The sequence below is a fragment of the Helicoverpa zea genome, chromosome 16, assembly GCF_022581195.2.
Source record: "Helicoverpa zea isolate HzStark_Cry1AcR chromosome 16, ilHelZeax1.1, whole genome shotgun sequence".
Classification (NCBI taxonomy): Eukaryota; Metazoa; Arthropoda; class Insecta; order Lepidoptera; family Noctuidae; genus Helicoverpa; species Helicoverpa zea.
In genome coordinates, this window is record NC_061467.1 from 232,819 (window position 1) to 257,175 (window position 24,357).

Here is a 24,357-nt window from a genome sequence, read left to right on the forward strand (position 1 = left end):
TTAATATTTATCAGTCCTCTGCTGCAGATCCTTGTTAATTGTCTCGTTTACATGCACAGATTCTCAATACAATTCGTAAGTATGTCGATTGTATTCGGCGTGCTCATGTATCGTTGTATGACCAGATGATACCATCTTGCAAAATCTGCGTACTGTGTAGCTTCTGCAGAAAACCTAAAGCAGCAGAATAGTAGCCTCCCTTTGCAGTTGAAACCGTCGGGTGCTAGGATCCGAAAGCACACGTTTTCGAAGCAACTAGTTAAAGCTTTCCGTAACTCTAAGACTGGCTATTTTATTACTTTGAATAAAGGATGAGCATTGTCGTCTTGGGTCAGAGTCGTGGATGGGCAGGAATTTTTGAACGCTTTCTTTTGCTGCAAGTATTTTCCTGTTATCTGTATTTTTTTTTTTTTTTTTTTTTTTGGATTTTCAATATGCATTTATTACATAATTACATCACTCGCGTTAATCAAATTTATATACATATTATTTAATCTGTAAAATTGTTTGGATAGAAACGTCAGTTTGACACATCTTTTTGACAGTTGACAATTATATCCAATGTTTAGACTTTGACCCGTAGATTATTGTAATTTTTCTATTAAATAAGCCATAAAAAATTGCGTAATGGCATAATTATTAAAATATATACTTAATATTATTACCCACTGTAGATTTTGTGTAAATAAAATCATGTATAATCCCGCGGTAACAGTTCGAAGGATCGATGTTTTGATTTGTATTTTGGGTCATCGTAAAGCTATATTAGCTGCAAATCCAGTGAGAAGTTATTCTAGCGAAGATAAAGTGACTATAGGAGATGTCAGCAAGGAGATTAAGAACCCCAAAAAAGTTGAATATGTGCCTCGGAAGTATTGTAAGTGTTTACCTTGAAACTTCAGTTTATAACCTAAAAATTGCAGTTTAAATCATGTTTTTCGGCTTATCTAATAAATAAAAACCTTTTAAACCTACACACTCTCATATAATGTATTAAAGAGTGAAGTCTTGTATTTTTATTATGCCACCTACTTAAAAAAATACTGGATCAATTCCAACTGTATTCTGTTTCAGATAATATTTTATTCAACCCAGAAAGTTTTCGAAGGTTTTTCGTACTATAAAGTAAATTCTCTAAATAACATTAATGTATTAAAAGTCTTTTGTCAGTAAATTTCTTTTACTTTTTTACAGTAACTATTGAAGATGCAGAAATAAAATCACTCTCACAGAGTACTCTAAGAAATCTAAGATGGATGATGCAAAAGGATTTACTTGGGCAGGACATGTTCTTACTAGGCAGGCCAGGACCAAGCAGGTAAGTTCTACCATACACCTGTTATTAATGGAAAAAAGTAACTTAGGCATATAAACAAATATGGAACTAATTTATTAATTTGTCATGCTGCATACAAATCTTTATAGTTCTGGTTGAATCCACCTTTGTAAAAAAATCTATACTAATATTATAAAGCTGAAGAGTTTGTTTGTTTGTTTGAACACGCTAATCTCAGGAACTAATGGTCCTATTTGAAAATTTCTTTCAGTGTTAGATAGCCCATTTATCGAGGAAGGCTATAGGCTACTTTTTATCTCGGTACGGGAAGTAGTTCCCACGGGATGCGGGTAAAACCGCTGGCAGAAGCTAGTCATAGATAAAATTATTAAAACTTACACACATTTGATAAAGTACTTTGGACTTTGCACATATGAAAGTAGGTTTGTTTGCCAAACAATTTAATGCTGTAATAGGAAAAGATTGAAGTTCAACATGTTAAATAAATGAAGATAAGTGGGTATTGTATCGCAACAAATAAATTGATAAATAATGTATGTCTATATTATATTGTATGACAGTTTATTTTGTTTCAAATAGACTATCTTTAAGATACAAAATTAAGTTAGCTAGTAGAATCTCTCTTATACGACTGGTAAACATTATGCTCAAATTCTTATAACTTTTAGGAGGAAAGTAGCCCTTCAATACCTTGAGCTGACTCAGAGAGAGTTGGAATATGTAGCACTGTCACGTGACACAACAGAAGCTGACCTCAAGCAGAGGAGAGAGATCCAGAGCTCCACTGCTAAGTATTTTGACCAGGTAAACATATCACTGGTAAAATAGTTCTTCAATAACCTAATATTTGTCCTTTCCATGTGAGTGATGTTGCTGATCAACTGACTGATTTACTGACTTGCTCTTACTGATTGGCTGCCTTACGCTGATTTATTGAGTGACTTACTCTGACTGATCAACTGACTTATTGAATGATTTTCCCTGAGTGATTGACTTACTTACCTCAACTGATCGACTAAGAATCTTCCTTCAAATAACATTATCTTCGACTCTGTGATATAAGGATGATACAGTAATTGTTTTTCCCAGAGCGCCGTCCGCGCAGCAGTAGAAGGTCGCGTGCTTGTTCTAGAAGGAATAGAAAAGGCAGAGCGCAATGTGTTGCCGGTGTTGAATAACTTGCTTGAAAACAGGGAGATGCACTTAGAAGATGGAAGGTTTTTGGTGCCTGCTTCTAGATACGATAAACTGTTGGAGGTGGGTTTTTAATTTACTTGCCATTGCAGTTAATGTGACTAAGTATTTTATTTCACAATAGATGACTTTCTATTATGCCCGTACTAACGGTGAAGTTATCTGAATCGAAATTAACACCGCTATTACGTTATTTACATTTCTTCAGCGTTTCCCTTCTTTAACAGGAACATGGTGCTGAAGAAGTATCAAAATGGCGCTTAGTCCGTGTCGACGAGAACTTCCGCGTGATAGCACTAGGTTTGCCGGTACCTAGGTACAGCGGGCAGCCACTCGATCCTCCGCTGCGATCTCGGTTCCAAGCTAGAGATGTTGCTACTATTGGATTCTCGGTAAGTTTTAGGATATAAGAAAGCATACATTTTTCTAAAAGCTGAAGTATATTTTTATGTCCAGCTTATAATTTAAAGCTTGCTTATAATTTTCTGGACGCTTAGTTTGGACAGTGTGAAAAATAAATGTCATCTCGAGGAAACCTCCACTGGTGATTAATGCCCAATCCTTCTCTGTGAGAGGAGGGAGGCCTCTGAAAGAAAGCTGCTGTTGATGATGATGCAATGCACATGCGGATCAAAATTCTTGCCTCCCGATGAAAAGTAAAAGCACAATGAGTATGTTTAAGCAACACAGAGTAATAATTAAATAAAGAAAAGGGAATAGCCACTTTATGTTTGTTTGTGATAGAATCCAGGTCAAAAGTTCATCGTACTTCATCGTTCAAAGTAAAAAGTTTAGTAACTCCGATAAATCCAAATAAAGCCAAGTTATTCTTACGATTGAGCAATAAAGATGCCGTAATAAACATCGCGGTGGTACTTTAAAAGTTTCTTTTGTTGGCCATTTGCAGGCGGCATTCGATTTAAACGTTCGAACGTAGACAGGCAAGGAATAGTAGACTTTGGTGATCTTCACACTGCCCCGCATCACGCTGCATCTTGCGTGTCGACACGCGTTCCTGCGGGAGTGCAGATCTGCATCATCGTGCGGGTTTTTCGCGCACTCACGCGCGTAGGTGCGTTTAGTAGATTCACGCACGGCGGCTCTCGAGTTCCATTTTCAAATATACACGTCACGCCCATTCAAAATCACGCGCGGCACTGCGGGGTTCAGTGTGCCATACCTTGCGTCTCGCCCCGCACCTACGCGCGGGGGTGCATGTTTCTCCGCGTGTATGTGCGTGATCCGCATAAACGCGCGTGGATGCATTTTCAGTGTGTTAGACTATGCGTGTTTTCCATACAAACGGAGATATTTACAAGCAACGGAAAAAAACGCATCCACGCGCTACGCTGCATCATGCGGGGCAGTGTGATAATCGCCTTTATGAGCACACCTTCTGCTATAAAATCCCGGCTAAAATACTACGTATTTGCTTTAGAAATTTTAAATGATCAGTTTAATTAAAATCACAATATAACTTTTTACTTTTTATTCAATGTTGTGTCAAACTTCAAACTCTTATAAGACGGCTGTGACAGTAAACTTTCAGTTCTACTTGGCGTGGTCGACTCCAGTTTCTTGGGCAGCTCAGGCATGAAGATGTGCACTTGTTTCTTAGGGTTCTTGCTCACATCGGGGATCAACTTCTTATTGAGCATATCTGCGTATTGCTTCTCAATGGCCGTCTTCTCATTGATGACCTTGAGCCGCGTCTCCGTCACGTTCGTCTTGAGGTCCCTCGACTTCTTGTTGTGATTGTCTTTTATTTTGACGCTAATCTCCTGCCGTGGCGTGCTCTTCACGTTCCGTGACTGTCGCGCGTAGTTCTCGATCGTGTTGGCAGACGTCGGCACATAAAAATCAGTGCGATCGATAGCTCCACTTTGTTGCGCTTTTGGGCTGTCCCCTCCTTTCGGCGATGTTCGCCCGGCCTCCTTATGTATGTCATTTGCTGTTTTCGATTTCGACAAATTGTGTCGACGTTGTAGCTCCGGCCAGCTGTGACGTGGTTGTGACATTCGTTCCACGTTTTCTGGCGCTAGCAGATCTATTTTTCCCGCCAAGTCCAGCCATTGTAGAACACGTTCAGAAAGTTCGGTGTTCTCTTTAGAGTCGGCTCTGGCAGTTTTATTAGCTCTCAAAGTTCTCATGTTGATATTGAGGCTATCGTAATTACTTATATGTGATTCGTTCAAAGGTTGCGGACTTGCTTTCACATACAATTCGTCGTCAAAGTCCTGGTCTACACCGTGCAAGTTGAGGTGTTCTATGTCTCCCGAGGTAGCCGGGCGTTGGTTGATGCGTGACTTGTCGCTCGTGAGGACGAGATTTAGCTTCCTCAAGCAGTCTTGCAGGTCGTCGGAGGGCGGACTGAGGCGGGAGCTCTTGTTGTGGCTGGTGGAGCTAGCCGAGGAATTGGGCCTTCGTCTCTTGAGCTTGAGTAAGTAGGGGTCGTCGTGTGTGAGTATGGCGTGTCGGAAGCCGCCCACCCACACAGTCCTCACGTACATAGGCCGCTGCGAGGACTGCCACAGGACCATGTTCCACTCGGAACTACACCCTAACGCAGGGAGTCACGCGAACCTTTCTATTAGTGCGTGCACGAGTCGGCTGAGGCTTCATAATTGATTCGTATCATCTATCGCGCGGCTTTCGACGGCTCTGCGAACAAATGGTGGAGTTTTATTTGATAGTTTTTATGAATGGGGCTTTAGTATAAATTGAAATAGGTGCCATTTGTTTAGACGAGTTAGGTGGATTTTATGAGCAAAACTTGACACGGATTTGTATTATTACTTAGTACCACATATCTATTGGCTAACCCAAATTTTAGGCCTTTTCTTAAAAAAAAATATTAAGGAATTAAAATATCTAGTCAACTTATAAAAACCAAACAAATTAATGTTTTTTTTTAATCGTGCCGGAACGATAAAACTAGTTTTCCGTAGACATCATTATATAAAACAGTTTGTAGCAATTAATTATGCACTCCGCCTGTTGCTTGTAAATTGTTTTCCTTGTTAGTAGGCCGTAGGGTGACCAGCTATTGTAAAAAATAAATATTTCGTCTTGCATACACGGTATTAAGTTTATCTTGAAAAGTAAAATGATGTTGTGTGTATAATAGTATACATAACATAATAGAGTGAAGAAGTTTGAGCAATCATGTCTAAATCCTTAAGAAGCAACACAAGTCATTTATTAAAGAAATTAAATTATTTTTATTTAAATTAATTTAAATTTAAATAAAAATAATTTAAATTATTTTTCCATCAATTTCACCACACTTCTAAAAAGACAGGAGCTTCTCAATACTTTCTGGCAATATTTTACCAAGTCTCAAAAATTTAACACAGTTTAGTTCCCCTACTACTAACCGTATTATAGTAATGATTAATTGCGCATCAAAGGCGACGTAACGTGGGGATTCCGCTGTCGGGCCTACTAGGAACTAATCAATTATGATTTAGACGTGATTATGATTTTTTTTGCATAATTTAATTTTTGATGATGAAAAAATAATTAAAAATTTGGCCGTTTTTGATGATGTTAACGATGTTATGTTTATTTATGTTATTGTTTGTCATTGAGGTTTGATCTTGGTACCCCTTTAGCTTATTGTAACGTTATAGTAGCTAATGATTAATTGCGAGTCAAAGGCGACGTAACGTGGGGATTCAGCTGTCGGGAATCTACTTGAAACTAATCAATTATGGCATGTAACATGTCTATGCATTTCTTTTGCATGGCATTTTAATTTTCTGCTGCGGTTTGAAAAATTAATGATCAAATTGCTCCTCGTTGGTGATGTTAACAGATAATGTTTATTAATAATATATTATTATATCATTTTGTATTTTAAGGTTTTCTTTTGTAGAAGGCTGTGTTTATAAGACACAAAGTGTGTTAATGAATAATCTATTGGTCACGCATGTCTTGTCATGATTCTGTTTATTTTGGTACATATTTGTCCATGTTTGGCTAACAAGAAAACAAATTATGTCTCTTGTGTACTTAAAGGGTTGTTTTTGGAAATGTAAATAGCTCATCTTAAATTCAAGTCATGTTTGATTTTGTTCTACTAGAGGGCCCTAATTAATATTTTAATATGAACTCGAAATAGAGCACTCAAAACATCGTATGAACCTGCAATATTACCTTTTTCTCAAATGTTCACAAAATATTACTTAATTATTAGAGAAACGTTATGAAATAATTGTAATATTATACTTTCTACGGCACAAATCAATCTATCAGAAAGTGACAAGGCTAAACGGGCTAAACATATCAGTCACTTTATTAAAAAGGAAAAATAATATTACGAAGGAAACAAGGATAAAGTCTGGTTAGCCAGAGCCTAAATCTATGATTTGGTTCACACGCAGATTTTGACTTTTCGAATAAAATGCCAGAAGTTTACCAAATATCTAACAAAATCGTTACTGCATGAGAATAACTGTTTAAAACCCGAATCACAAAGCATACAAAATATTATCTACTTACAATCAATACCCCTTATCAAATCTATGCATCGGCTACGAAACCGTAGCATTTTCGTAGCATACTACGAACCGTAGCGTTGGCCTACGAGAGTAGCATCACATAATCACTTGTTAAAAAATACAGCCAAGTCCTCTTCCACTGTTGATTTTAAAATAAGATTTTGCAAAATATTTTTGTTTCTTCGTAAGTATCGGTGCAATCGCGAACGTCGTTACTTATTTCCTTGCAAGCAGTGACTGGTCGTCGCTCCCCGTTCGCGAGCGGTTTTGTCGTCAACTAAAGCCAGTTACACACGCGATGACACGATTCGGGTTTAAGGTTGAATAATATATTGGGTACATGTGTCAAGTTGAACTCGTGAATCATTTGCGCTAATGCCATGTTTGGCGTTTTCTGTGTTGGCGTTTAAGTTGCGTTAATTTTTTTTTTAAGTTGCAATGTATGTGTGTTCGGATCATAACTTTTTTATTTGGCAGTGCTTATTATCTGGGAACTAATAAAAATAATGTTTTTGTTTGCATATGTCATTCAATGTTTTTTCCATCCAAAATTAAATGTGTAATGCAGCGTCTGTGTTTAGAGATATGTAGGTAGTGTATATTTATTTAAAGAAGTACGTTAGAAAATCGAACTTCATAACTAGTACATTCGAAGCGACATGAACAGGTATTTCACATGTTTTTGTGGACAATATGGACCAAAAAACTTTAACAAAAACAAATAATTCTGCACAAGGCCTTACAATTCCTTCCATGAATAGTATACCAACAAGCCCTGTTTTCGGTTGTTTTATAGTTTTCCAGTTTAAGGATAGCGCGCACCTGAATAATTCTATATTTGGCAAACATCAGGGCCGACGGCACGGCATACTTAGCAAGTAATTATTCGTCCTGTCGTGCGACAGTTAGTAATTTATTCCGAAATATTGTTGTATTGTAAATTTTGCATAAATCCTATTCGGTTTGCATAATTTCGGGGGGATATGATCCAAACTGTTTGGGGCACGGAACATTAAGTTTTATGGTAGTAAATAAGTAGTTTGCTGAGCTCAGGGATAGGTAAAGTTTGCGCTAATAGCTGGGAGCTGATACAATCTTTGGAGGGGATTATACAGAAGCTATTAAGTGTTTTAATGCGGTATAAAACGTTGCTGTGGATTGGTGGTTTAAATTGCTTTTCTGTAATGAGAACTATTTTAATTCTATATACCAGTTCATTCTTATTTACGAGCAAAATTAAAATGTTTTCGGAAGCTCTTAAGATATGCTTCAAAAGAATGGAGACAATCCCAAGCATGAAAAAGGGCATCTCATCTTTTTTGCGGTAATTATAAATCTAACGCGTGTGCTAAGTATGTGTGAAATTAAATAAAACATTTCCATTAATCTTGATTAAATATTAAAATACAATTATTTTCTTTCACATGTCACATCCTTTACAAAGCGACATTTCAGGCACTTGACTCACGAACGCTTACCTAACTCGACGCTATGCAAATCAGTCCCTATAAGATACCATCAGATAGCATGTAACCTAGCCAGAAGTTACTTTACGTGAGCTTTATGTACCTGCGATCACGTATCTTTGAAGTTATTTATTGCTGAAGCACTTTGCCCTGTCAAATGGAACAGGTTAGTGCTTTTAAGACGTGGGAAGCGGTACCGACATTTGGGAGGCACGATGGGATGTATAGAAACTAGCATAGTTTCTCGGTATTGCAATCGTGCTACAGTATTTTTTTTCACTTTTGTTTCAGTTTATCGGCTGGGGAATGGCACTTTGGTGAAATCTTAAAACTTGTGTGCTGTATTACAGAATGTTAGGGACGAAACAACAACAGTTATTTTGGTGCGCTGGAAGCTCCATAATCACCCTTCTTTTAAATATCTTTATAACAATATCATAGACAAATTTTGTTACTATGAATCATTTCTATAGCCTTATTTATGTACTTACTTATGCTCGTGATATCGTTTCCATATTATTGTAATGTCGAGACTATCGACATAAAATGTTATATAATGTTGTGTGTAATATAATTTATTGCTGCAAGGTGAGTAGAATATCTGAATTCCATGTAATAAAAGTTAGAATCTTTGCGGTCTTTAGACTGTCTGGGAATGTGGCTTTATATGGCACATATAAGTTCAAGCACTAAATACTTTAGGCTTTGTGCTGTCGACAGTCTGAGCTGAATTTTGAGGCGCGAATATAATGTGAATAAAATATTCTGTGTAACCACATTAGATGTATAAAATACAATGATCATTATTTCCAAAAGTTCTTTCGCTCTACAAAATAGAATGACTCGCATAATTTAGTTTCAAACAAACACAAAAGCCTGTAACTAACAAATGAGTCGTCAGTTAATAGCTCAGTGTGTATTAATTGTGGGAGAATTGTTTCCGTGTCGGCTCACTAATGGGGTGCTAACATGCCATCTGGTGGTGGTCTGGTAATCATGAGCTCAAACGTTTGCTTGCGGTGTCACGGTGTAATGAATGGGTAACATGGTATTGTGGGTAATAGAACGCGGAAATTAATTTGGAGTTTCTTATAGTAAGTAAATTGGTTATTGTAGCAGGGTAAAACTATTAAACAGTGAATTTTGATTAGAATGAAATAACTTTTGAAGTACGAGAGTACTGAACTGATTTGAAAATTTATTTCACTGTTGAAATGCAACACTGTTCCCAAGTTACATATTTTATCCGATTAAGGACAGAAGTTTCCCCAGAACGTGGGTGAAACCGCGGGAAAAACAGTTATAACTCATAATAAAGATATCTTCAATAGAAACAATGTATACCTACCTCTATTATATAAGAATTTCTCCAAAATACTAACAAAAACACCAAAATAGGCATATCAATATTATAAAATAAGTTATTTTAAAGTCAATACTGGTGGGAGCAGTCTAAGGATCGAGAGGTGTGGAGACAAAATGGGGAGGCCTTTGCCCAGCAGTGGGACAATAAGGGCTAAGAAAAAAAAAAAAACAATAAATCTAACCATAAGCTGACCTTAAAGCTAAACATAGTTCGCACTAAATCGGCTTTATGGCATATTCATACGTTTGCGTGCTTGAATATGTTCGAAATAGGTCTCAGGCAGCAACTGTTGTTTATTTTTACACCGACAGAACGTTATTTTGGTACGTTAAACTTTGTATCGGCTATAAAATACCAGTTGAGTGGTAGACGATGCCTTGTGTAATGGCGTGAAAAATGTATGTGTATTTTATGAAATAGTTTTGTACCTAAAACAGGCAAAACTAGGACTCATTATTGTAATACAATTGCGTTTACTTCATATAAACTTGTATATGTATTTATCATCACTTTAAGCTATGGGTAATGGATCATAAATATAAATAAAGAATCGCAATTAAAAGTAAATACCTAGTAAGAAATAATAAAAGATCGAGTCGCGCATTATCTTATATATCAAAATTCGGTAAAAATCATTCATCATTCCAAGCAAGTTTCACAGCAGCAACATTCACAGTGTATAATGTCTTAAATATTAACTGCTATTAAAATAATATCTCGTAATTTACTATTGTAATTTTCGCATCACGCATCTGCAATTATTATCTATTTTCATTAAAACCGCAATACATTAAAAGCTCAAAGTCATCCATCAAAATATTCAGAATTCGTGCTTTATACAAACATCGCATAGTTTCGTGACACAGTCAGTTAATTATCATAATTGTTAGACAGAAATTAATTCGGGCCGACTTTCAACCCTAGTTGATTCTGTTTACCGTTTCGCTAAAGTAAATTCTTTTGATTTACGGTCGCTTAGTATTGTGGTATTTTTTTTGTCGAATCAAGTATTTTTATGTCTTTGTTTACTTTGGGTATGGTTCATTGAAATACAGCAGGCTTAATTTGTTAGGGTTTTGGAGAAAGTATTATGATTTTTTGTGCATATTGTTTTCAAGATCTGTACATAAAGATAGTTTAAGTATATTAATTTTAACATTCAGACCATAGAACTTGGCGGTGCTCTTCCGTGCTTATAATTTCACCATGTAATTTTTAATTGTCAATTTGTCAAATGCATAACTAAATTAAAATTCGATATTAGTGTCCGTACGAAACAACTTACCAATAAAGAGGAGGTTCTTAATTTTGATGATTTTAACATTTTATTTTAAGTTTAAAAACCTTATTGCATAAAACCTAAGACATTTTCATTGTCACCAGGAACACCTAAGCGTATTAAAGGACGAGGCTCCTCGCGTGGACAGCGTGAAGCTGGAACAGGTGCTGTCTGCTGCGTACGCGCTGATCAGCCCTGAGCTGCAGCAGGTCAGCCTGCCCGACTTCCCTGTGGACAGCTTGCAGGCGGCCGCTCTTATACTGGTTTGTAGACTTTGTAGTTTTTGGAGTGTTATGATAATTGTAGGTGAAGAGCAAGGTGGGAAGAATTTAAGCAGAGAATGTGTTCAAACAACAAGAGAGCATGAGAATGGGCAGAGTATGGGAGAACTAGATAGTATGTGCTCCCCGCTAACCTAATTATCCAGAAAAGTATTATCAAAAACATTTATGTGTCTCTGAAATCCAGGTGTCAGACTTAGGACTCAATTTAATACACAAGGTACCAACTTGAAAAAGTTGTAATACAAAACAATCAAGGAAATGGAAAATTTTAATAATCGCGTGTCAACATTTTTGCATTTTCGCTCTGACAGTAATAATAAAATAACTGGAAAACTTTGTTAATTAAGTAATTTCTTTGTATTAGGTATCTGAACTGTAAGGTTTCAAAGTTTTATGTTTAAAATGCAAACGAACGACCTTGTGGTTGTATTAATCGCCTTAGGACACGGTATTCACTAATCTGAGACGGTAATGAGTAAAGTTTCTAGTGAATACTAGTTAGACTTGGTATCTGACTACTGCGATAGCATGCGGTTTATTTGTGTGTATGTATTCTAAAGATAGACATACTACATATTTAATTAGATAATTACCTTAAGTTGAGAAATTCATGAGTAAAATCCTGTGTGCTTCATAAGTTAAATATATGACACCAGTTTTTATTTTCTGCATACTATGTATTTGTATTACATAATAATTGATATTCATACAGGTAATAGAAGTCAGTTCATAAAAAATAATTTGTTTTCTAAGTGCTTTCCTGTCTACGTAGCATATATTACCGTCAGTTGAACAAAGCTCCATTAATGTTAGCATCATTAAATCTATTGCTGACACTTTTTATCTTGTTGACAAAGAAAGAGTCAGCAATAGATTTAAAGAAGCTTTAACTTTAATGGAGCTTTGTGCAACTGACGGTATGTGGTGTAAATATCTTTGTAACATAGAGTACTGTTATTAGTACATTTTATAGTATGTCTATCTTCACCCTTCCTTAACAAAAAGCCTAATAAAATAACTAATAAAAAACACCAACATAAAATGACACCAAAAAGAACTGTCGAACTATAAACATGAACGCGTCATCTTGACCTTGAATACAAGTTACCTGATGAAGGGATCGCGTGCATATGATAGGGACGAACAAGGTCAAATGTATCTCCCTTATCTTTTGTGGTAGTTATTTTGTAAGGTGTGTTTGTAAGCTTCTAACCTTGATTCATCAAAATGTATTTAGGAAGAAACGACTGAAGTTGAGATTTCATTTTTAGAAAAGGTGAAATAATAATTTTATATTTAAAATACTACGTGGAAACCTTCTGTCATGGTATGGGCTTGTGATGCGAAGGAATGCGCATCATGTTATAAGGAATGTTTTGAGCTTGAACGTGGTAGGATATAGTTTAACGAAGAAACGATAGACAGATTGTGTGAAAGTCGATATGGCTAAGAAGAACGTTACTTGTGAGGGTGCGTCCACATCTGGCGAATGTGCCGCGAATGTGCAGCTCGCGAGCCGTTTGCTCGCTGCCCGCGAGCTGCGCGCGTGCATTTTTGTTCGTGCGCCGCTTCTGCGCCGCCCGCGCGCAGTTCGCGCGCGACCTAAGCGCCGCACGCGATCAGCGCGCAGGCGGCGCGCGACGTCTGACATCTTCGATAGTACTGAGCCAGTATACGGAACTGTGCGGGCGAGAACTGAGTGCGCGCAGATCGCGCGCCGCTCGCGCGCTCTATACGAGCCTTGCATGAGTTGCGCTAAAGAGGCACACCAAACTATCGCAGTGACTGCACGCGCGCAGCTCGCAGACGGCTCGCAATCGGCTCGCGTGCTGCGCATTTGCGGCACATTCGCCAGATGTGGACGCACCCTGAGATGACAGTAGATAAAAGAGTATGGAAGAAGAACCCATACCGCACTGACCCCGAATAGAATTGGAAAAAGGCGAGAAGAATGATGATGAATTCTGTGTAATAAAAAAATTAAATTAAATTATAGTTTCGAATAGTCTCTCTTTGATAGACTTTGTATATGTACCTAAAACATTTTTTTTTTCTTTACAGGAACGAAACCCAAATATCCCAATACACAAGCTTATCTACCTCCTTTACCCTTACCATTCATTCCTCACAAGAGAACACGTAAAGAACGTAGAAGCGGTACTCCACAACTTGAGCGTAAACACAAAACCAAAATGGAACATATCGCTCCAAGGAGTCGACATCAAGGGAAACCATGCCTTAGTGGCTATGGAAATCAACGGCGCTAAGTCTGAGTTTAGCGTGCCGTATGGTGGGAGGAAGCAGGGAGTTGAAGATAGAAGGGTTGTGAAGACGGCGTACCAGAGTGAACTGTTAAATGAATTGTTGCTGAGTCATAGTGTTGGAGATTTTTGTATTATTGGTATGTATATTTTTTGTTGCGTTATCAAATTGATCATCTACTTTGGATTAATCAGTTAGTATTAAATTGCGGCAGCCATAACTAGCAAAACTAGTGTGACAATGCGTTTTGTAAGGAACTTAAGTATATCTCATATTTTGTTTTCACTAAACACAATGATGACAGTTGAACCCAGAGGACAGTCATGTATTCTGACAGCGAAAATAAATTTTCTTAGAATGTGGGTAAAGCTACTGCTAATAAAATAAAAAAATAACACTGTAACAATAGTATTTATCTATATTTCTATTTACAGGTCCAAAAGGCTGTGGCAAGAGCCTCCTCGTCTCGCAACTATCGTCCTTATTAGGCTACACAATAGAGCCTATAGTCCTCTACCAGGACATGACAGCCAGAGACCTGGTACAGCAAAGAACTACATTGGACAATGGGGATACCGTGTGGAGGAACTCGGCGTTAGTCGAAGCGGCGCTGAAAGGACATATGGCGGTTTTAGACGGATTGCATAGAATACATGCTAGTACACTTGCTGTTTTACATAGGTATGTATGAGAGAAAATTATGAAGTCCTCCTAGCCGATTATCGGCTACGGCGGCTGTTCTCATGTAAGGAGATTAGCCAACTGCGCAGGACATATTATAGTACACAAGCATTTGCGCAGACCCAGGTGCACTCACTATTCCTTCACTCTGCGCGCGATGGGACGGCAATCCGTCACGACCGGAGAGAGATCAGGCGCAGGACCGACATTTACGTGCTCTCGTAAATAAAGTTATAAGATAATACCTATTTCAAGAAAATTCATACTTAAATGTTACACACAAGTTTAAGTGTCCAACATTTGGTTCGTGACCTAAGGCCTGTTTATAAACAATTTCTTTTGCCAGAACTATTCTATCCTTACAGTATTTGAAGGTTTTCAACCTATCTATTTTAGGCTAGTTCACGACAGAGAACTACAACTGCACGACGGCACGCGACTGTTGCGACACGACCGATACGACGAGCTGCTCAAATCAGGCATTACTGAAGCACAGCTACAGGAAAATGGAGTTAGGAAGATACATCCTGCTTTCAGGTAATAGCAAGAAGAAATATTGGTTTGTTTGGATCTTATTCGCAAATTTAGGTACAATACAGGTGACACGGATACATTTTAAAAGTTCAGCCATTTTTTGCCACGAAGGCATGGAAATGGTTAGTTTCCCTCCGAACTAGTAATAGGAAAAAAAAACTACTTTTATATAGATTCTGAGCCACGACTTAAGACCGATAGCCTTGTAATGACATGCAAAAATAAATAGTACTATAATTTTTCCGCTGGACTCGAATCGTGGTGCGGGACTCTAGTTTAAAATTCAGGTTAAAATACAAAATATTCATCTACAACTTACCTGAAGCTACGCCATTCTTGAAATACATACCTACACAGTTGTACATAAATCATGTTTTCCTACATTTCAGGATAGTAGCGTTAGCGGAACCACCGGTACTAGGCCGGGGCCAGCAGTGGCTTTCGCCAGAAATACTCAGCCTGTTCATCTTCCACGAGATGAGAAACTTGAGCAAGACTGAAGAAATATTCATCATTAATAGTTTGGTAAGCTACTGAATCGGTTGAGCTAAATGGCGCCTTAAGCTAATGTGAATAGATTCGTTATTGCCTTGGAGTTTTCCTCTTTGAAAATTATCTTGTATTCTTCTTCTAGTTTGGTGACATATCCCAACCGCTCCACTCAATAATCAACCTAGCAGATGAGCTCAGAAGATCGGAAGACAGCACTTTGAAGAACCTTTCAACGTCTCTATCCACACGCCAACTCTTAAGGATAGCTAGCAGAATGTCCAAGTATCCTACAGACTCAGCTTACGAAACCGTTCAACAAACATTCTTGGCTAAGTTCCTACCTAATTTAGCTAGACGAGCTCTAGATGGCGCAAGTCAGAAACTAGGCATCGACCCTCCAAGAAGGGTAGGCATCTTCGGAAATAATCCCTCAGAAACCAAAGTCAAATGTTCCGTAAAAAACAACGTTCTAACTATCGGAAACACAAGCACAGAGATATTTAAAACCGAAGCTTTGACTAAAGTCCCAGATATCTTGTTCTACGATGTTCCCCAACATATGCGGTTGCTAGAATGGTTACTACAAGACTTTTTGCTTGGCAACCACTTATTACTCGTCGGCAACCAGGGCGTTGGGAAGAATAAAATCGCTGACAGACTTTTACAACTATTGAACCGTCCAAGAGAATACATACAGTTGCACAGAGACACTACAGTCCAATCTTTGACTGTACAACCAACTGTAAGAGACGGTGTCGTGGTTTACGAAGATTCTCCTTTAGTTAAAGCCGTGAAATATGGTCATGTCTTAGTGGTAGATGAGGCTGATAAAGCCCCAACTCACGTGACTTGTATATTAAAGACTTTGGTGGAAAATGGAGAAATGATCCTCAGTGATGGTCGAAGAATAGTTCCTAAGCATATGCTTGAGAGTTCTGGGGGTGATGTGTCGAGTTTTATACCGGTACATGACGATTTTAGGATGATTGTGCTGGCTAATAGACCAGGTTTCCCATTCTTGGGAAATGACTTCTTCGCGTCTTTGGGTAAGATTTTCATCTCAACCAATTTTATTTAACTAGCACTTCAATGTCTTCCTGTCCAAACTTTTTTATATTTTTTCCCATAATTTATTAGTTGATTTCACTATGGTCTTGATGCCTTGAGAGATTATCAGTGTGGACTTGTTCTTACCTTTACTTTTTTGATCATCATCATATGATTCTTACTTAGATTTTTGCTCCAAATACAGTTATGGTCTAACTTTGCTTTTGCCTTGCCTAGTGGCCCTTTCTTTTCCCCTATTTTAATCTAAATACCTTTCTTCCTTCCCTAGGTGACCTATTCTCCTGTCACGCCGTCGACAACCCTTCAGTGGAGTCAGAAATGGAACTTCTCCGTTCATACGGGCCGGATGTTCCTCACGACGTCATGAAGAAACTGGTGCAAGCGTTCGCGATACTAAGGGATAAGGCCGATCAGGGACAACTGACCTATCCCTACTCGACCAGGGAGCTCGTCAATATTGTTAAACATTTGCAGGTTAGTGAAATTAATTATTTGATTGTTGTGTGTGTGTTTTCAGTAGCTGTTTTTTGGTAGTTTTTTTTTGGAAGTCTCTAACAGTAGGAGTCAAAAATAGCGAGAGAAAAGGAGACAAGGAATAATGTGTTTTGTAGATTCGGCAATGTGTGGTAAATTAATTAATACATAAGGGTTTACTACCCTCTATGTAGTACATAAGGGAGAACATAGGAGGGGTACATAGTAGTAGTAGTAGTACAAAGGGGGAGTTTATAAGGGAGTATGTATATAAGAGAGTGCGAAGGATTTTTGAACTACTCTCACATCGTCAGAATTTTCTCATTTTGGCTCCGCACTGTAATTTACATCTTTTGTTCACTATTTATAAATATATCTTCAACCCAAAACATTTATTTACAGAAATATCCCACAGAAGACTTAGCAACGGCAATCGGCAACGTATTCGATTTCGATCGCTACAGCAAAGATATGGCGGACACGTTACTGGAAGTGCTGCACGCGAGCGGACTACCCGTCGAGGGAGTACTTGAGGGACGGTCCAAAGAGGCGCTTAAGAAAATACAGATGACCATTGATAGGCATAGCGGGTGAGTAGGTTTCTATATAGGTTATTAAGTTTATACTAGGAGTTTCTCGCGGTTTTCCATGCGTAACCTCGAGCTAAGGTCCGGTATGATCCTTTGAGAAAAACTGACTGCTACAGCAGAGTGACATACCGAATACCACATCTAGAAGTACATATATTATTATTATTATAAGCATATGTAAGTTTATAAGTATGTAGGGAACGCATATGTAAATAATAGAAAATATATTTTATTGAAGGAACATGTCGCCACTGAGTAGCGTTTTGTTGCGGCGTTTATACTCCGTAGGTGCAGATTTTCAGGAATTCGGAACAGATTTTTCGCATTAGAAATACTCTTGCTTACATTCTAATTTTTTTCTCAAATGTATAAATATTCTAAAAAATATTCTGAGTTGTTCCCAAATAATAATAATTGATCCTCAATAACTTATACAAATAATTTTCAGATTGGGCACAACAGCACCCAAGCATGGTAAAGAGGACCCGAACAACGATCCTCACGTGGGCGGGAATACCTGGGCGGGCGGTACCGGCGGGCGGGACACTGCTGGCTTGGGCGGGAAGGGCGGACCTTATAGACTTGATAAGGGTCATGATGTTCATCAGGTAAGATAGAAGAAGAGCAAAGGGTGGTATGTGTAAAGGCAGTAATGTTGTCTTTTCTCAAAAAAGGATAGTTAGGTACACATTGCACGTAGTTTCTTCTTGCTTCCATTTTGGAAGATTGAGCTAAATAAATATATTATTTTATGATAGATATAAAATGCAAATAAAATATAATTAATGTTCTGCGTAAAATACAATCGCTTCTGGTAAAATTATTGTCCTGGTATTATGCTTTGGTATGTTAACAGTGATGGAAAAGGCAAGCGTTCTGTGTTGTATATTTTTTTTTTGTTTTTTAACCAACTGTCGAGAAGGCTAACGTGTTTTCTAACATCTAATTAATAGTGTTAATTAGTTGCAATTAGTCATATTTTAGTTTCAAATCATTATACCATTATAGTTTTTACAATATATCTTGGTTTACTACATTATACGCAACTCATAAATTCCAGCTTTCAGACGCTGAAAAGGACGACGTACCGGAGCACGTGAAGAAAGCCGCGCGGGAGATGAACCGCAAAGCTTTCGAGGAACGACTCAAAGAGATCAACATGAGCGAGTTCGATGCTAAATTATATGGACAGTTCTATAGGGCTGTGCAGCCACAGGTATGTTAACAATTATATACTTTAAGACAAAACAATAATGTGCAGGTGTTATATTTATGCGGGGAAATGTATATAAATAAAATAAAATTAAATTAACACGACAGTAATCTCAAAGGAGCCGTAAAGAAGAAAAGTATTATTTTTCGTATAAGTATTTTTTGGAAGTTATAATTACACCGTTAGTTGGAGGTAGACCCCCCTACATAAGACAAAATATGGAATATTATTTTTGTTTACAGATAGGGGCACTTCGTGGCGTGTTAGCTGAACTGCAAGCGAAGAAGAAGGAACGTCATTGGAGCAGACATCAGACTAGCGGGGAACTGGATGACGGCAAGATCATTGAAGGTAATATTACTCTTAGTTAAGATTTTAAGTCTAGTAAACAAAATTGCTGTAGTGGCCTAATCGTCAAAGCCTTCACTTCTCTGCTGATGGTTTATCAATACACTTTTTCAAAGTTATGTATATGTCGTGTAATGTCGTGGTGGCCTAGTGGGTGAAGCACCAACCTCTAATGTATGTGTGTGATTGAAGGAAAATATCTTGAGGAAACCTGAAGTAGAAAGTTTGAAATCACCAACCCGCATTGAGCAGGCGTGGTGATGAATGCTCATTCCTTCTCAATATAAGAGGCAAAATACAAAATTTTTATTCATTAATTATACCATAATCCCAGGTTTAGCAGGCGAGCGTTCAATATACCGTCGTCGTACGGACCAGGAGCCACCACCAGGTGCACCACCAGAAAAACCTAAAAGACTGCGATTAGTGGTAGACGTGTCTGGCAGCATGTATAGGTATGTTTACTTGTTGATTCTATAACTACTTTTATATACTTGTTTCAATCTACTTCTATTAACCTTGTAATTTTAAGCATTTTAACTCCTATTTACGGAATGACTTGAAATTGAAATGAGCTGAATTTTTGCATCTATTACGACTAACGCCTGAAGTGCAGCTATGCCTATCATTGCATTTCTTTCACACCTACTTAAATACCTACAACTAAAACACATTAAGAACATTTGAGTATATAGAGGACTCCTACAAATTTTTAGGCGCTGCATTTAAATTTGTTTTAAATAAATTAAATTTGTGTGTGATAAATGTCGTCTACTCAGCGAATAAAACAACTATATATCTATTAATCTTCCAGGTTCAATTCCTACGACGGTCGTCTAGAACGTTCGATGGAGGCGGTAGTGCTACTGACAGAGGCACTCAAAGGCTACGAGGCTCGCATCCGATACGACATGCTCGGCCACTCGGGGGAGGAACATGCGCTAGAGCTCGTCACAGTCGACCGACCCCCGGACAATGAGAAGGAGAGATTAAAGGTGATTTGAGATACATATATAGATTTTTTAACTTGGTGTTAATTATGCGAGACAAAAACATTTGTCTTGGATGCAGGATGTCATCCTTTTCTTATGCATATACGCATGAAGCAAATGTAATCATGCCTCTTGTTGGACAAATATTTACAATATATTGCAGTTGCAAATAGTTTTAGTCTACAAATAGTGTTGAATGTAGTTAGCATGTGAAATGAAGTCAGATAAGAAAATATGTAAGAAGAAAACATGCTCTGCCGTTCCTAAATAACAAACAGCGATAAGGAGAGGAGAACGATGAAGAATATTCCTCGTTAAGATTTATTTATTCATCAACAAATTCATATTTGTGTCGAACAAAAAGCTCTCCTCTGAACAAACAACAAAACTTAACCCTCCTATTTGTACTCAGATAATCCGGCTGATGCATGCTCACGCGCAGTTCTGCTGGTCGGGCGACAACACTCTCCCGGCGGCGCAGCACGCCATCGCTACCGTCGCCGCCGAGGACGCGGACGAAGCTATAGTGCTTATACTGTCCGACGCTAATTTGAGACGGTAAGTTTATTAGCGGTTCTCAATATTCCATATATCTCTGAATGTCAAAATTACTAACTATCTTTAACAGTAGAGAATATGGGAAAAGGCTATTGCAAAGGATAAACTGGAGTATTTTTATTGCAATGAAAAATGTTGTGTTGGTTGAACAGATTTTCCGTGACGCAAGCTAGAATTATGCTTTTGTATGCATACATTGATGGTCTTGTATGTTATAAAAATGAGTTTTTATATTTTTACTTCTTAAGCTCAAAAGGCTGGACCTATTTTGATATAACACTTGGTACATTGCATAACTGCGGGGACCAGCTAACTGTCGCTTATCAAGCATATCAAAAGATTTTTTTTCTTTACATAAAATCGGGAATTACCAATCCATATCCTTAAAATAAATCAATGTTAATCACTTTTCTGCAGATACGGTATACAACCGGAAGATTTAGGCACGATATTGACATCGGATCATAGAGTGCAGGCGCACGTTATATTCATCGGCAGCTTGGGAGATGAAGCTAACGCGTAAGTACTATAATGAAATAAATAATAAAATGGATCTACTAAATAATAACAGTAACATTATCAATAATAATACCACAAAAATCAAGTTTATTGTATTTATTTTATTCATGTTGAAGTTTATGAAAGTTTCAACTTCCATTTAAAAAACAGTATAAAAAAATGCGACTCCTGTGTGAAAACAAAACGAAAAGTGAAGTTATGCCGATTTTTGGTCGACATTAATAAGAATAACATAACCAACAAATTAAAAAGTCTTCGTGCGATGATTCGTACTTACTTACCTGATTTTCGTCCTATCAGTTCAACTTCATATTCCCATGTAAACTATATTTGTTTCTTACAGTCTCCTGCGTCGTCTGCCGGCGGGTCACGCGCACGTGTGTATGGACGTGGCCGCATTGCCACAGATTATGCAGCAGATCTTTGCGTCATCGCTTTTACAGTCTTCTTGATTGTAATACTAAATATATAGTAAATGTAACAGGAAGAGTTAACTGAGTATACTATGTAATAAAGTTAAAAAACTGGAAGAGTTATGTGTAAGGGAACAAGGAAAAAGCTTCTACCTTCACGCGTCCCCATTTACTTTTTTACTACAAACGTGACATGGCCAGTGCTTGACATAGAATGTGCTAAAATCTTATTGACACATTCAATAACAGAACCTCGCGATTATAAGAAAAAAAAAAAAACAATAAAAATGTGATTATTATTTTAGTTAATTCGAATTTCACAAACGATTGACGCGAGAGCTTTGAATTCAGTGGCTGGATTTCAAATTAAAATGCAACTTTGTTACGGGTTTGTATCATAGTACAATTTGTATAAATACCAATATTTTCATATGTAAGTAAATTGTACATCTTGTATATGTATAGATAAGAGTAAATAAATAAGAATAGATAAATTGTTATGCTGGTGGCAGCTATATTTGGAGAAAAGTTTTTACATTATTGTATGAAGTGAGAATCGACATATTATATTTTTCTTAATTTATTGACTTATATTATTATGTATCAGACATTCCTTTTTCATTTCAAATAGCTACTTTTACTCACCTAACATAGTCATCATCATCATCATCATCATCTCAGCCATAGGACGTCCACTGCTGAACATAGGCCTCCCCCTAAGATCTCCACAGATACCTGTTGGAAGCGACCTGCATCCAGCGTCTTCCGGCGACCTTTATAAGGTCGTCTGTCCTCCTTGTTGGTGGACGTCCTACGCTGCGCTTGCTAGTACCTAACATAGTAATGATATTTATATAATACTGATCATCTTATGTACATATGTTGGAAGAAGTCTTATATTTTGTCTGCTATTTTTCTTTAGTTCTTAGTAATAGATAGCCGTGAGATAATGAGATTAATATTTATCGTGCAATAAAAATCAGCCAAAACACTTTCTGATACCAAAATAAGAGACGATTAAGTAAACCAAAGTTGGTTCTTATTTTTTTTTTATAATTGTTTTGTGTTTATTTATTATGTTATGAAATGTCACAAATAATTACTTGAAAATAAAATGCTCTATTTTAATGTGAATATACAGACCTTCTGTGATCATGTAAATGAAAATAAGTTTGATAGATATTAATAAAGACATATTTTGCGAAATTATTGTTATTTCATTTATAGGAATAGTTACTTTGGGCTAACGCGGTGAGTAAGTACTGGGTCTTATAATCTAATATTATGTAGTCTGTTGTTCCCCCTCATATACTTTGCACATTGTGCGCGCAGTACTCGATCATTATTCTGCCGAGTTGTTATTTTAAAATTACAATATTTCCTAAGAAACTCATTCAAATCGAATGATGTAAAGGGCAATTAAAAAAAATACTTGTTATGAATAATGTATTTATTTGGATAAGCCCTGCGCAAATAATGCATTATTTTAGAACGGTTAGCATAAAAAAGGTTACAGTGAGCTAACCTTAAAAGATAGACATATGCTGTCGCGGACTTTTTTTTTAGAACTTCTAAAGGTGAACAATTCTGTCATACAATATTTTTGCGAAACTTTAGCCGTTTACGCAGCGCTGCTGCGGCTGCTGCTGTGTGTTTTATGTTCTGTCTTTGTTGAGTTTAAATATGCACTGTTTAGGGTTATTATATTGATGTGTAAAAAATGTGTTATTATACAAGCTTACTTACCTTTTTTTTCATTCAGACCCGTGACTACCTCTAAACCTGAATTCGGCGATGAAACAACATCACGGCAGGTACAAGCTGTCGCTATATTATAGACGTGTTTGAGATCGTCATACCAAATTGTTCTAAATCAATAAGGAACTTTTTGGCACAAACTGGAAATGTGTTAAGTTTGGGTATTTTTTGCTATCAGAAGGAGGAAAACTCATGGTTGATATTTCTTAATGAGGTAAAGAACTCGATAACAAAACTACGTTAAATAAGTACCTATTAAACATTTTGGGAATAAATATTATTTTTAACTAAGAAATTAATTGCATTTGTGAGGGTACAGTCAGCAACAAAAGTCTATTAACACAATCAAAATTATAAAATACCTGAACTGAAATCATGACAACGAAAACCATTTTCAGTACGATTGACGTCACATGTTAGTGTTGGCCATCGCTGAAAACCAGCGCCGCAACTCTGTCTCGCATAGGGTCGCTGCATATGCTGAGCGAGGGCCATTTCGCGTGATCGTGACGCATATTTTCCTTTTCCCATTCTCTTTTTTTTTTCGTTTTCATTCTTGTTTTGTTTTATTTTTGTGAGCTTTTATATGTATTCGTTTTTGTGTGTGCGTCACGAACGCGAATAAACGTTTTGATTTGATTTGATTTGATTTAGTACATTCATTTACAGTACATAAGTACTAGTAACGGAAATTAAAATAAACAACTATTGGGTGAATTGAATTCACTTTATTTAGTAACATTGTGATATTAAAAAAAATACATTAGCTTTTACAAAAGTACATTTATGAAACTCCCTAACTAAATCTTACTTATACATCTAATAAAAAAAAACATAACGAATTATCTTTTTATGTGCCTAGGCTTTATTTCTATATAATTATCAATATGTAAAGAATCTGGGTTCTGGGTTGATCTTACAATCCTTAAAATACTGCCATTAATAAAAAAAGAGTATAAAAAAAAGAATATCAACTCATTGATATTATAGTCCTTAAGACTCCGCCAAAAATAAAATGTACAACATTTGAAAAAGAAAAAATATCTTGATCCATTGTAATCACCGAA

At 37.1% G+C, this 24,357-nt stretch overlaps 2 protein-coding genes across 2 annotated transcripts; one reads left to right on the plus strand and one right to left on the minus strand.

Moving 5' to 3' along the window:
* Window positions 1–533: 533 nt before the first annotated feature.
* Window positions 534–22,738, plus strand: LOC124637514 (von Willebrand factor A domain-containing protein 8). The gene is made up of 21 exons (XM_047174028.1): window positions 534–877; window positions 1,195–1,318; window positions 1,966–2,101; window positions 2,387–2,554; window positions 2,719–2,883; window positions 11,209–11,367; window positions 13,450–13,789; window positions 14,085–14,331; window positions 14,728–14,868; window positions 15,255–15,390; window positions 15,500–16,403; window positions 16,694–16,899; window positions 17,302–17,489; window positions 17,938–18,097; window positions 18,550–18,705; window positions 18,945–19,053; window positions 19,385–19,505; window positions 19,865–20,045; window positions 20,455–20,600; window positions 21,018–21,119; window positions 21,463–22,738. Exons 1-21 carry the CDS (start codon window positions 694–696, stop codon window positions 21,569–21,571), a joined length of 4,182 nt encoding a protein of 1,393 aa, XP_047029984.1. The 5' UTR covers window positions 534–693; the 3' UTR covers window positions 21,572–22,738.
* Window positions 3,966–7,236, minus strand: LOC124637515. Its single transcript, XM_047174030.1, has 2 exons — window positions 6,995–7,236; window positions 3,966–5,152 (listed from the first exon to the last, which is right to left on the minus strand). Exon 2 carries the CDS (start codon window positions 5,029–5,031, stop codon window positions 3,973–3,975), a length of 1,059 nt encoding a protein of 352 aa, XP_047029986.1. The 5' UTR covers window positions 5,032–5,152; window positions 6,995–7,236; the 3' UTR covers window positions 3,966–3,972.
* Window positions 22,739–24,357: the final 1,619 nt, after the last annotated feature.

Bases quoted from the DNA above. Each gene is read 5' to 3' on its own strand.
- LOC124637514 (XM_047174028.1), top strand. From the start codon at position 694: ATGTATAATCCCGCGGTAACAGTTCGAAGGATCGATGTTTTGATTTGT. The intron at 16,404-16,693 runs GTAAGATTTTCA...TTCCTTCCCTAG, and splicing joins TGACTTCTTCGCGTCTTTGG to GTGACCTATTCTCCTGTCAC. The intron at 18,098-18,549 runs GTAAGATAGAAG...CATAAATTCCAG, and splicing joins AGGGTCATGATGTTCATCAG to CTTTCAGACGCTGAAAAGGA.
- LOC124637515 (XM_047174030.1), bottom strand. From the start codon at position 5,031: ATGGTCCTGTGGCAGTCCTCGCAGCGGCCTATGTACGTGAGGACTGTG.